Here is a 14,111-nt window from a genome sequence, read left to right on the forward strand (position 1 = left end):
TCACCTGTTGTCTTACCTTTCTGCCCAGTATTGATGATGTCTCTCACCTGAACGACTTCCAGCAAGGTTTTGCATTTATCAAAGTTGAGAGTCCAGCAATGGTAAAACTGTCAGGTAATCTGCTCTATTATGGCCCCACCCCTCTCTGCAATCACCTGTCAAGTAATCTGCTCTATTCTGGCCCCACCCCCTCTGCACTCACCTGTCAGGAAACTCTTTGCTTCCCTAACAAATCTCAGACTGTTTTGAAAGATGGATGTTATGAGACCAGAAGACTCAGAGTCCCCACCAAGCTGGCTGACCACAGTGAAAGTGATAAGCCCCGCCTCCTCCATGTTAACAGATGGTACCTGGATCAAACCATAAAATCTAAATCCAGGTCAAATCAATGTTTTTAATACATTTTTTCTGTCTCATTATTTAGTTCTTATTGTGCTTATATGTAAGTGTTGTTTCATTGAAAGTTTACTTTGAATTAGTTATTAGAGGATGTAAAAAGAGGGGGTGTGACATCATGACTGACACCTGTTTTAACCAGTGGGGATTCTCCAGCACTGTGTGCTACTGATAATCTGATTATCCTGATAAACTGTATAAAACAATAAAAATGACATCATCAAACAGCAGGCCAAAAACCAAAACACACCCAGGTTCTTTGTTTGTTTGTTTTTTACTCAGAAAAAAACGACACAGATATAAAAAAAGTTAAAAAAAAATTAATAATCAATCATATGAAATCACATAAAAAAGACTGATTTATTTAACTATCTAGCTGATCATTGATTTATCAAAACAGTGTATCAAAACATGCTTCATCTGGTTAACTCCCTGTCATTGTCATTTATCCTGGCTTTTATTCTGAAACCTGACTTTGCGTTGACTTCCTGTGACCATTAAATGAAACTTTCCAATGATGGTCTGATATTGTTTTATCTCGTGTTGATCAAAACTTGCTTACAGATTAAACTACTAAAGTTTAAATTTCATCAACTTTATTACACACAGACAGACGAGCACGGATTGTACAATCAGGACAGCTGGTAAATGTTCTTCATCCCAGACTGTTCCTCATCATCATCATTTTCACGGCGTTCTAGGAGACACAAGGAGGCAGAGTTAGATTAGGGTAAATTAATTCATTCATCAGCTGTAACACAACTGAGACAGAAAGAGGCACACGCACACACATAAACACACACACACGAAAATCACCAGTTTGCTGCTCTTCTTCTTCTCCTCTCTTCAGCTCTACACTTCCTCTGACCTCCTCTTCCTCCTCTCTGATGTTCCTGTATGTCACCTGAGGACACAATGAGACCAGGTGATCATTTGACCTTGTGACTGGACCCGTCCCCAAGGCATACGCAAACCAAGCGCTTGCTTACGGCTCTCTGTTAAACTAACTTTGAGTCGATTCTTGGGGTCAGCTTTATATATTTTTTGGCTTAAAAAACAAAGATTTTTGCTAATGTTTTACAGCAGACATTAATCAATACATCACCTTGTTGTGAGCACAAATAGAGGGCCACAATTCAAATTTTGTTTAGGCCCTCCATAGAGGCTTAAGTCAGCCTTGCATGTGACCATATGGTCAACTGATCATGTGACTATGTGACCAGGTGATGTCAGGCAGAGTTCAGGGCCCTTACCTGTTCACTTTGACATGTTGGGGGGAGGAGCCTGTTGATCAGCTGACCAATCATTTTGAAGGTGGGTCTGTCAGTTGGCTCCAGACTCCAACAGAGGGTCATCAGCTTATACCTGTGGACAGGTGAGTGTGTTACTTGAAGAAAAACTTGATCAGCACTGAGAAAAATAACTCTGCTCACATCTCTGCTGGGGCGAAGTCTGGCTGGTCCATGTGGCGGCCATCTTTAATCATCTTATAGAAGTTTGTATCCACAGCAACATTTGGGTATGGGCTCTTACCTGAACAGGTAAAGAACAGGTAAAGTGAGGGGTGTGTAGATAAACTCGTTAAGTGGTATGTTCCTGAGATGTAACAAGGTTTGGGACAGATCATGTGATCAACTTCCAGATAAAGTTGCCAAAAAAAAGTTGTGATTGGATTCCATGGTTACCCAGAGAGAAGATCTCCCAGAGTAGGACTCCGTATGACCAGACGTCGCTCTGCACCGTGTACACGCACTGAAAGATGCTCTCTGGAGCCATCCACTTCACGGGGAGTCGGGCCTGTCACAAGAAAACACACAGGAAGTGTCAAAATAGAAAATACAGGAAGACCAGCCCGTGTCACAACACTACACTCTGTGTATGGAAAGCTAGAAATTTTCTCCATCAGATATCAAAATTTCATTGAGATATTTTTTTTAACCTGTTGTTGTTTGTTGTTTGTGGTTAGCTGTTCATGAACAACACTAACAACAATGAGTAAAAAAATGACCTTTGACCCTCTCTGCTCCCTGTCCTGAGGTAAAGGTGGACACTCACATTTCCCTGGACGATGTAGCTGTCATCATTCCTGATGTCCCTTGCCAAACCAAAATCACAGATCTTTGCAACACGACCATCTGTCAACAAAACATTCCTCGCCGCCACGTCCCTGTGGATACACTGACAGACAGACAGGTGAGAGAGAGACAGACAGGTAAGAGTCACTCAAACTATGCTTTATGTATCTGCTCTATATTGTCTGTGTGTTTGCTTACATTTCTGGTTGACAGAAAGTCCAGACCTTGAGCCACCTGGTACGAGAACCTCATGAGGTCATTGACAGACAAACTGTGTGACTGCACACCTGAAAGACAAAGAGTGAGAAAGAGAGTGAGACAGAGAGTGAGACAGAGAGTGAGACATAGAGTGAGACAGGTATCAATGACACACTAAAGTTTCAGGTATGTTTGGGTGTTCCTGCTCTCACCTTGATGTGATTTTCCTGAACTTAAAATTGGCTGCATCTCCTGATAATCTGAACAACACGAGATCCCGCTGTCACTGCAACAAACACACACATCCATACAGATCATCCCAGGTGCTTCAGACTGACCAACTGACATACCTGTGTAGGTATCGAACAGTTGCTATTACAGATTTGCTCACCTCCTGAGCCGTGTCGGCTGGGAGGCCATGTTTTTGTAGAAGGCTCCACCGTCCATCTCGACCACACTCAGAATGGACTCCAGAAAGTCCTGAGTGTGAGCCCGCAGGAAGTTGAGCAGGTCACCATGGCTGCAGTATTCTGTGATCATTAGCATGGGGCCTGCCAGAGGTTGAATGTCAGGAAGGAGACACAGGTTGCTAATAATTTTTTTAACAAAGTTTCAAATAAAGTTTTGAAGTATCAAGTTTTAATTCAAACCCCTGAGTGTAACAAGGAGTCACACTGTCATGGGTTACTTCCACTGGCAAATGAATACAGGAAATATTAAAGTGTGTCGTAACATGTTTAATTTCAGTGTTGTCACCTCCTTGCGTGCATGCACCCAGCAGGTTGACGATGTTGTCGTGGTAACCAAGATGGCTGAGGATCTTCAGCTCTGACATCAAAGCATCTCGTTCTTCCGAGTGAGCGCTCGCTGATCAAAAACACATCACCAACCAATCAGAGCAACACAGCAGGAGGAATGATGATGAAGTTGATTATGATGAAGATGATCATCTCGATGAGGATGATGATCTTTACTCACGTTTGAGCATCTTCACAGCGACTCTCGTCACTTTGTTGTCTGTTCCTAAACCGTACGCTGTTGCCTCCACAACCTTCCCAAACGCCCCTGAACCTAGAACAGGACCTACAGTGTGTGTGTGTGTGTGTGTGTGTGTGTGTGTGTGTGTGTGTGTGTGTGTGTGTGTGTGTGTGTGTGTGTGTGTGTGTGTGTGTGTGTGTGTATGTGTGTAGTAAAAAGTTTAAACAGAGACGGTTTAGTTTACTGGGTTAGATTAATATTTGTGTCTAAAATGAAGACTAAGCATTCAAACGTGAATAAAGAAGATGTAAAAACATTGTTTTATAAATGACATGGTACATTTATTAATATGATGTATAAAAATCACAAACACATAATTCTGCAATAAACAAAGTAATGTATAAAAAGAACCTGGAAACTTGGTAAAGCTCAGAATAAAGTTCAGTGCCTCTTACCAAGGCGCAGTTTGTCTCGGGGAAACTCCCATTTGTGATTGTAGGGCAGCTGGGTTGGATCAACGAAGGTGTAGTTGTTTCCGTCAGTGGTCTCGATGATCTTCCAGCGAATCTCATACCTTGGTTTCTGAGAGAGGAAGAAAAAACAAATATTGAAGAGCTGGATGTTATCAGTGTGTGCTGTTGCTTCATGAACAATCCACTGAATGCAGATGATCCTTTTACAAAGTTTTCTGCCCACAGTCAGACATCACAACTCATAAAGTTTAATAAAACTAACCCATAAAGAAACATCACTCACCTTTTGTATCTTTTTAAAATACTTGCTAACTAATGTAATAATTGGAAAACATTTTTTTCTACTGACTTACTAAACAACCTAAAAACGAATTAACTGACAAAATAACAAACTAACTCAAATTTAACAACTTAACAAACAGAAAAAAGGAACAAATTTCAAACTTACTAACTAAATAATCTAAAAACTGATAACTAACTTAAAAACTAACTAGCAAACAAACGGATCAACAAACTTGTTAACAAACTGATTATTAATGCATCTCACAGACCAACACACTCACATACTAACTCTCTAACTTACTAATTTATTGACCAATTAACAAACTTATTATTTTAAGAACTATCTTACTCACTGACATAATTACTGACTAAATAGCTCACTTGCTAACTAACAACCTTAATGACTAGCTAAGTTAATAACTTTTTTAAATAAACTTACTATCTCAGTACCTCATTGACTGACTGACTGACTAACTGACTTGAGAAACCCACCTTTCTCCACCTGTAAAGAAGGGCCAAAAGGAGTACGAAAAGGATGGCAGCAACGCTCAGAGCTCCAATCAGAGGAGCAGAAAAGAGCAGGCGAGGTTTACCTGCCGAGCACAGACACACAGGTAAAAAAGGTAAGTCTCTGAACCAGGAACATGAATGTAAGAAATTCAAACCTTTATTAACTTCTTAAACTCACGAGTTGTGAACACCTGACGAGACTCGCCCACCTGGTTGGAGGCAACACACTCAACAGTGACATCATCAGCATGAGACGAAGGGAGGGACAAGTGTGTCCTCACCTCCTCCTCCTCCTCCTCCTGTGAGGTCACATTTGACGGAGGAACCTGATAGGTGGAGAGGTCTCCACATCTGCAGCAGGTAAAGGTGAATCAGTGTGGTGCTCTCTGATTGGTTGATACATATCAGCTTGTCATTAAGGTGCAGGAGGATGGTTATGTTTTGGAAATAGGCGAAGGTGTCTGAGCAGTGATTATATTAAACTCCTGATACCAGCTTAGCGCCACCTTCAGGAAAAAGTGATCAGGTGTATTCTGAATGCTCATGCTCGCCTGCAGGAGGCGCTGTGAGGTAGGCAGGTACTTACGTGTCATGCAGCCCTGGGCAGGTGTACCAGACAATTGTGGGCAATGGATATCCTGAGCTGCTGCAGGTTAAAGACTCGTTCTCCAGATGGACAATGATGCTGGGAGAATCTGAGACATCAGACAAACATTACTTTTTCATTTAAGAAAATCAGAAAAAAAAAAATCAGAAACATAAAGGTCATCCAAGTGAGCAGCAGGAGAAATCACAGAGATAGAGCCTCAAAACAAGAGGTCCAAAGAAAGCTGAGGAAGGAGATGGGGGAAAAGGAGGAAAATGAGAAAAATTTGAAAGGGAAGGATTGATTTAAAAAATAAATAAATAAAGATGAGAAAAATGTACAGGTAGTCACAGTTTCTTACTGTATATTTGGAGGTCGATGTTCTGGAATCCACTAAAGTACAAGTTGGAAAAATGAAACGAGTATCGACCTCTATCCTCAAGACGAACACGCCGGAGCAACAAGCTCCCCTCTGATCTGCAGGTAGAAATGCCACCTTAACAACTCCACATCCCAAAACACAACACTACCTTAACATATTACCACTGTGACCACTTTAACAGTTTCATTTTAAAACTGTACCACCTTAAAAAAACATCATCGTAAAAAAAAACTGTAACACTGTAAAAACATTTGAAAAATAAACACTTTTTGTAGCTTTTAACATGTTAAGATGATGCTTTAATAGATGTGATATGTAGCTGTTAGCATACCAACCTGTAGCCTTTAGTTGTGTAGCTCTCCTGGTACACTGTGTTGTTGTTATTGTTGACATGTATGGGCGTCTTCCACCAGAACTCTCTGATTGGAGGATATGCTTCAGTCACAAAGGTTAGCACCACATCTTGACCCTCATATACCTCCACCTTTCTGCTACCATTCATTTTAGCATTGTCAGCTCCATTCACATATAATGTTTTAGAGCTAATGTTTGCTACTAGCTCTGGATTCACTTCCTGTGAACTTTTGCTGCTGTTATCTTCTGAGTCTGGCAGGTTGCTAATGTTAGCAACACGTCCTCCACTGACATCTTTAGTCTTGGAGTTAGCTTTAGCTTGCCGAACAGGCTGCAGATATATCCTCAGGTAAGGCTGATCTGGAGAGGGAGAGAGAAAGAGAGAAGATGTGATGCCTCTGCTAGAAAATCTGTCTAAAACCAAAAACAAGCTATTTAACTGTTTCACCAATTATCATGTGTTTTATCTTGTTCTCCACAGAAACCCTTACTTACAAAGAAAGGAACTAACTTATCTTGATTTCTCTATTAAGGTAGTTTTTCAGTTATCTTCTTCTTTTTAAAGTAAACATCATGTTTGGTATCTTGCTTTCGGAAGTTGTAAAAGTTTTTGTTGTTTTTATTGCGTGTATTTTCTAAAAATGTCTGTCAGGCTGTAATCTTATTTGATTTCTTGCTCTCACCCAGGACTCTCAGGTATGTTGTAGCCGAAGTGACTCCTGCTTCATTGACTGCAGTACAGGTATATGCACCTGTGTGATTCTGACTGACCGTTCTGACGGTCAGAGAGCTGTTCATGTACAGCCGACTGTTGCTATAGAGTTGACTTACAGAGACATTCACCTGAAACAACAAAGAAAATTAATCAGTGTGTGTGTGTGTGTGTGTGTGTGTGTGTGTGTGTGTGTGTGTGTGTGTGTGTGTGTGTGTGTCCTCTGACCTCTGTGTGGGGGTATTTCCAGGTGACGTTGTAGAAGTGTGAGGGGTTACTAGTCATACAGGTGACCTCAAATTTCTCACCCTCTAGAAGGATCAACCTCACCTGAGAGACAGACAAGGAGGGAGGACGACGCAGCCCTGCAGACGGACAGGTAAACAGACAGACAGGTGTATAGACAGAAGGATGTACACACAGGTAAACAAAAAGGTGTGCACACAGGTACACAGATACAATCAGACAGGTAAAAAAGTCTTACGTGGGACCACCAGCAGGTCCACGTGTCTGGACTTGACCTGGTGCCCGTCCTTCCAGCCTGAACAGGCGTAGCGTCCGTTGAAGGACCTCTGCAGGTGTCGGATCAGGGCTCCTCTTCTGGGATCAAAGGTCACATTCATACCTTTAGGCAGGCTGCGCCCCCTGTGGTCTGTATCCTCTGATTGGAGGGTGAGGTTGGTGACAGACGGGTCAGTTAGGAGACACCTGAACAGGAAGTCCTGTCCCTCTTTGACATCAGGGACACGACGAGGGGTGACGAACACATTGAGGGGGTTGACTGGATCTGAGAGAGGAGGGTTATGAGAAATGAAGGATAGGTTATGACATCATTATGCGTTCCACACCTGTTCTCTCTGTCTCCAGGGGGGGGGGGGCGTGGCCTCAGGTTACCTTACCTGTAATGTACAGATGTATCCAGCTGACCATGTGTTCCACGCTCTGGTTGGTGTACCCACAGCTGTACGTCCCGGTGTATCTGGGATCAGACTTCTTCACCTGTAGCGGGTTTGGTGGGGGATTATAGTACAGCAAACGGAATGCCGTGCTGGACCAACGGACTGAGCTGTTACCATGGCAGCTGAGGGAGAAGGCGGAGCCAGCTGTAAGAACAGCGTCAGTCCCGTTTGGCAGGAAGTCAGAGTTCAGACGGATCCATGGAGGATCTGAAATAACCAAACACGAAATGGACTCAGTAGCTGTGACTGAGTTGTCACACCTGGCCATGCCTACCTGGCATGAAGTCAGAGTGGGTGTGGTCACAGTCTTTGATGTTTTCTCTCATAATTAAAGCTCATTGGTGTCCTGGCAGATCTGTGCAGGTCTTTGGCCCCTTTTAGCCTCTTGTTTTGGTTCTCTGCCCTTGGACTCTTACCCTCATTTTTTATCTATATGTTCTTTTTTTGATTCATGTTTCAGGGCCACATCACACTGATCATAGCTGTTAATGCTATGTTACCACACCACCAATGACTTCTTAGTCAACAAAAGGTGCAAGCAAAACCTGGATCTGATCTCTCTTTAAAGGTTCTGGACCACAAGCCAAGAGCTAATATCTGTTATTGGAGCTGACAGCTAATAATTATGAAAAAGACGACCAAGTGTCTCTCCCCAATGTTTGATTCACAAAAAAACTCAGACAATAAGGATGATGATGGAACAACTTTATTTAAATCAGAAGAAGAAGAAGCTTAAATCAGGTGTTACAAAAAACTGTGGCCAGAGTAGTCTGCTCAGCCAATTAGCTGTTGTGATGTCATCAGCAGGTTAAAATGTAATCATTTCTGTTCATACTTGTTACAGACTTTTAGAAACTTTCAGATTCATGTTACAAATTAAAGCTGCATTCTGTGATCAAATCAGAGATTCATTGAAATATGTGACATCAATCAAAATATGATTCAAATCTCTCTTTAGCTGATCAGATGATTATTGATACATGATGATTGGCTGTCTGTAAAAAAAAAACACTTGCTCTGATTGGCTGCCTGTGGGAAGGAGGATGCTCTGATTGGCTGCTGGTATTGAGATGGAGGCACTCATAGGCTAGGGGCGGTAATGGGTGGGGCAGGTTTTTTGAGGGCTTCTTGCAGCTGGGTGGCAATACGAGATGTCTGCAGCAGCAAGGCCTGATGGTTCTCCACCAGCAGACTCTGATGTCGCGCCAGGTTTTGCAGATCCTGGATTTGCTGAGAACCCTAAAGAAACAACAACAAGACTCAGGTCAGACATTACCTGTTCAGATGAGTTACTGAATATGAAACTAGTTTACTGAGACCAAACAGCTCACTCAGATCATGTTTGATATTTGAAAATATTCAGTCAGACTTAATTTCCTAAAGCTTGTTGGCTTAAAACGAGCACCCCAGTTGACCCTAAAACTGTTGACCCAAAACTAATTTAACCAGTCAAACTTAAATCAGTCAAACTTAAAATAGTTAAGCTTTAAATGAGTTGACCAGTTAACCTTAAACCAATCAACCTTAGGACTGTAGTTAGTCAGTATTTACTTAACTTACCACTTGAATTTTTTCTAAACCTTAAATAATTCTAACTTAGCTAATTAAACTAGTCCATGAAACAGCAGGAAAGAGAGGAAAGAAAACAGGAAATTGAAAGAATCCAGAACTTTTACTCTGATACAACCTAACCAATCTAACCTATCTACTGTATTCCAAGTTAAATGATCTTACTAACTTGCCTGACTGACTTATCTAACCTAACTAATCTTACTTAACTAACCTAACCTTACAAATCTAAGCTAACTACTTGAACTAACCCAACCTAACTGATCAAACTAATGTAGCCTAACAAATCTAACCTAACTAATTTAACTATTTTAACCTACATAATCTAATCTAGCTAATCAAACTATTTTGGCCTAACTAGTCTAACCTAAGATTAAATAAGAGCTAACCAAACTCAGACTACACTGAGAACTGACCAAACCATACATAACCTCCTCATTGTAAACTGAATGAAACTGCATTCACCTGAGTTCCCAGAACTCCTAGCAGTTGGACCACCTGGGTCTGGCCCTTAGCGACCTCCATCTGAACCTGGACCAGCTGTTTGACCAGGTCCAAGACTTCCTGTCTCCACGAAGCCTCCTGCTGCTCTCCAGGGGGTGGGGCCTGCTCAGGTGACCGGGCTGCGCCCATTGTCATGGGAACAGGTTTGTTGTCATGGTGATTACCTGCAGTGAACATCCTGAGGTCATTTTACAGGAAGCGGAAAGAATTCACCTTCCTGCGATTTTGAGAATAAAGGAACAATCAAAGTTGACTTTTTAATTTTATGTTAGAGGTAATATTTTTTAGTTTATCGGTTTGTTTGTTTTTATGTTTGATTGACAGGTGTCTGTGCTTATAGACTTCACGGTGAGTCTTTGAAATTTGTCTTTCAAAATTGCTTCACATCAATCGTTTAATTAGGATTAATTAACCCAAACCACCCCCCCCCCACACACACACACACACACACCAATGTTACCTCTTTACCAGTCAGTAAAATATGTATAATTTAAATTTGTTTAAGAACAAAACAGATTTTTAAAATCGGATCAAAAACACATGCGGTTTAAGTGAAATCTTCAGAGCTGCTGAGAAGCTTCATGTGACAGTTAAACACATTCATCATTGAGTTTCACAATCTGAACAAGAACTGAAACTCGTGTGTGTTTGTGTGTGTGTGTGTGTGTGTGTGTGTGTGTGTGCCCTGGGGAGACAAAGTTAAAGTTTAGACCCTTGATCTGAAGCAGAAATTTGTTTTGTCGATCTATTTTAAACCAAAGTTGTAAAACTTAAAAGCAGGTAAACCAAACTGAACCACAGCAACAATCATCCAGAAATCAGTTTGACGTCCAATCAAAATTTAGATCTAACTTATTTAGAGAATGAAGCAAAGGTTAACTGCAGTTCCCTGGGTGTCTACTGGAGTCAGTCTCCAACAGTGAGTCAGAGATTCATTTGTACAGAGTGTTAACAGATCGACCTCTCACAGTCTACACAGACAGTCAATGTACCTGCCGCTCAGTCCTTACCTGTCCGATCTACCTAAGAACCTGTTACTCCCCACTACAGCTGTAACAGCTCGATCTGGACACACACCCTCTTACAGGAAGATACCAGCTGAAGAGATTAATTCATGTCACACACTTTCGATCACTGGTGTCTTCTTTAAGACACACCATTACTGAAAAAGTGTCACTTCCTCCCAGAAGAGGGCATGAAGTTTCCCTGAAAAAAAAAAGTTTTGAGCTTGAATTCAGTCAGGAAATCTGTGGTCCAGCCTGCAGCAGGGAGAGCATCAGCAAAGATCTCTCTCTGACTGATCCCTGTCCGACTCATCACTCTGTGACTGATCTTTCTCTGGTGGAGAGGACAAGAATGTTGTTCTATTACGAAAACATTAACTGGAACCAGAGTGTGCTGCTTTCTGTGCTTTTAGTAGTACTGACGAAACTTGGACTGAATTTCATGGAACAAAAAAAAAAATATATATATATATATCAAAAAAAAAACAAAAAAAAATACTTCCCATATAAGACATGGCCACTTTTGGTTTTCTGTCCCATCACAGAAAAAGTTCACATCTGTGGAGGAATCAAATCAGCCTGATTGTCCCCTAGTGACGGTGTAAATCTCATCTTTCTTAACTGATCAGTATGTCTGTGTCCATGTGTGTATATATGTGTGTGTATGCGTGTGCGTTTCTGTGGTTTCTGGATGTAAATGTGTTTCCTGACTTTCTAAGATTTCATCACTTCAACCACCTAACACACACATTATCCCAGTTTGTGTGATGTGTGTGTGTGTGTGTGTGTGTGTGTGTGTGTGTGTGTGTGTGTGTGTGTGTGTGTGTGTGTGTGTGTGTGTGTGTGTGTGTGTGTGTGTGTGTGTGTGTGTGTGTGTGACTTCCTCATCTCACTTCTTCTTTGTGAAGACTTTGGTGAAGGAGGTCAATAAACATGTTACCATGGCATCATGTTTACATGTCTGCAGCCACCCCATAATACTTTTGTTACTTCCACTGATGAGGATGACCATGTAATTGTTGTTGTTTATCCCTTGATATTAATAATGAATAAACTGTAAACAGTAATTTCCTATTTACTTATTTTCATTTATAACTAAATTTTTAGTAAACAAAGTTTGTAAAGACCCTGAACAAACTTGGGGTGTGTTTAAGGGTGTGCCATGTCACTTTGTACATATTTATGCGTGCATTTGGTAATGTGTTTTCCATGTTTACCATGTTTACTGTGTTTATGTGGGGTGATACGATTTGTGATCAGTTTGTCTTTGGTACCGCTCATGAGAGTGAAAGATTATAACTGTGGTGCCTGTAATTAACAGGTTTGGACCAATCAGAATGAAGCATCTTACACAAATTTGAAAAAGCCTGAAAATTAGGACTCAAAATTTAATCTTTTCTTAATTTAAAGTAAGGAGGACATCAAATAATGTTTAAGCATATCTTGTGCCACTTCTAAACATTGGTTTACTTATTTGATGAACACATATTCACAAGGACAACAACGTAACCACTTAATAACTCTACAATTTTAAGATTCAACAACTTTACACTTTGAGGACTTAACAATTCTATGACTTTACGACTTAACATTGCTAGGACTTTGCACCTCTGCAACTTTACAGTTCACAACTTTACATCTCTACAAATTTAAATTCCAAGACTTAACAACTCCACAACATAACTCTACAGCCTTCTGACTCTACGTCTTTCTGACTGTAGGACTAAACACTTTTTCAATTCTACAACTTTACAACTCTGTGACTTACTGGCTTTACTAGTCCACAACATCATATTTCTAAGACTCAACGTCTTTACAACTGTACAACTTATCAGCTTTGGGACTTAATAATTTTACTTCAACTCTTGAAATTTATGACTTTACGACTTTTTGACTCTACAACTCAATGGCAATACAACTCAACAATGCTACAACTTTGCAACTCTATAACTTTACAATTTACAACTCTGCAACTTTACAATTTACAACTCTGCAATTCTACCTTTTAACCCTTTATGACTCTATGGGTTAAGAAGATCAATTTAAAGACAGCATCAGTCACACGTTACTAACTGTGAAGGTTAGTAAACACATTGATTCAGATGTTATTTTAAAAATGTGATCTTTGTCGCATATCAATTATCTGTTAAAGTTGAAATATATTTAGGTGGTTTGACTAAACTTAATGTTTCAAACAATAGATGGGAAATAATATGTTAATAAACTGTATCTGTTCAGTATTTAACTGTTAAAAAGAGATAGTTAATTTTTTGATAAACCTATAATCTGTGATCAGTCTGTTACTGATAACTGATAAATATCTGACCGACAGGATGTTGTTTTTTTCCTTTTTTTCCTTTTTTTTTCTGAAGGCAACTTAAAACCTTAGTTCCATGACCGGTGAGAACTGCTGAATCACATTCAGGATGAAACAGAAACTCAGAATATTTGAAGCTCTTATTGTGAAAAGGTTTACCTGTAAATTGTTTTTAGAGTAACTTTCAGCTCTATATGAACTGCTTGTCACACAGCTAGTGACAGGGTTTAAAGTTGGGTCAGCAATTAGTTAAAGAAGATGAGAACTGGTTCTGATGAGTAACTCGTTAATCAGAATCAGAATGAAGGTGGACAGGTGGTTATTAATCAGCTGACTCACCTGCAGCGAAGCAGCTGAGGGCGATCCACAGCAGCAGACAGAGGACCTTCATCTCTCTATCTCTCTCTGTGTCATACTGAAGGGGAACAGACTTCCTCTGGACTAACAGAGGATAAACTCCTCCCACCTGAGACCCCACCCAGGCCCCAGCCCCTCCTCACGCACAGACAGACTGACAGCTCCCTTTGCCCAGCTGAGACCCTCAGCGTCGCAGGTTTGATTTCTGCTGCAGACAGAGATGCTCAGACTGGTCGTTGTGTTTCTGAGCTCCTGATTTTGATCTTTGATAAACTAAACATCATCCTGTTTTAGTAAGATACAGGCTGAGTGCTTCAGGTCATGTGACCAGAAAGACGTACCTGAAGACATGAAGACCAATGAAGACGGTGAAACTTAAGCTTCATTGATATACCTGAAGAGGGCCAACAGTCTGGTCCTTCACATCACTAAAACCTGTACCAGATTAATTCACA

The 14,111-nt window shown here is 40.8% G+C and overlaps 1 protein-coding gene across 1 annotated transcript; it reads right to left on the reverse strand.

Moving 5' to 3' along the window:
* Positions 1 to 683: 683 nt before the first annotated feature.
* Positions 684 to 13,700, reverse strand: csf1rb (colony stimulating factor 1 receptor, b). Its single transcript, XM_074672011.1, has 22 exons — positions 13,639 to 13,700; positions 7,846 to 8,112; positions 7,431 to 7,733; positions 7,175 to 7,311; positions 6,918 to 7,077; positions 6,216 to 6,594; positions 5,860 to 5,975; positions 5,499 to 5,607; positions 5,091 to 5,263; positions 4,895 to 4,995; positions 4,103 to 4,229; positions 3,648 to 3,752; positions 3,426 to 3,536; positions 3,061 to 3,220; positions 2,882 to 2,955; positions 2,670 to 2,758; positions 2,452 to 2,574; positions 2,082 to 2,193; positions 1,830 to 1,929; positions 1,650 to 1,761; positions 1,213 to 1,300; positions 684 to 1,093 (listed from the first exon to the last, which is right to left on the reverse strand). The coding sequence occupies exons 1-22, from the start codon at positions 13,688 to 13,690 to the stop codon at positions 1,029 to 1,031; spliced, it is 3,063 nt and encodes a 1,020-aa protein (XP_074528112.1). The 5' UTR covers positions 13,691 to 13,700; the 3' UTR covers positions 684 to 1,028.
* Between the last annotated feature and the right edge of the window lie 411 nt (positions 13,701 to 14,111).

The sequence above is a fragment of the Halichoeres trimaculatus genome, unplaced genomic scaffold (assembly GCF_033239565.1).
Source record: "Halichoeres trimaculatus isolate MK-OKI-2021-1 unplaced genomic scaffold, fHalTri1.1 fHalTri1_scaffold_6, whole genome shotgun sequence".
Taxonomy (NCBI): domain Eukaryota; kingdom Metazoa; phylum Chordata; class Actinopteri; order Labriformes; family Labridae; genus Halichoeres; species Halichoeres trimaculatus.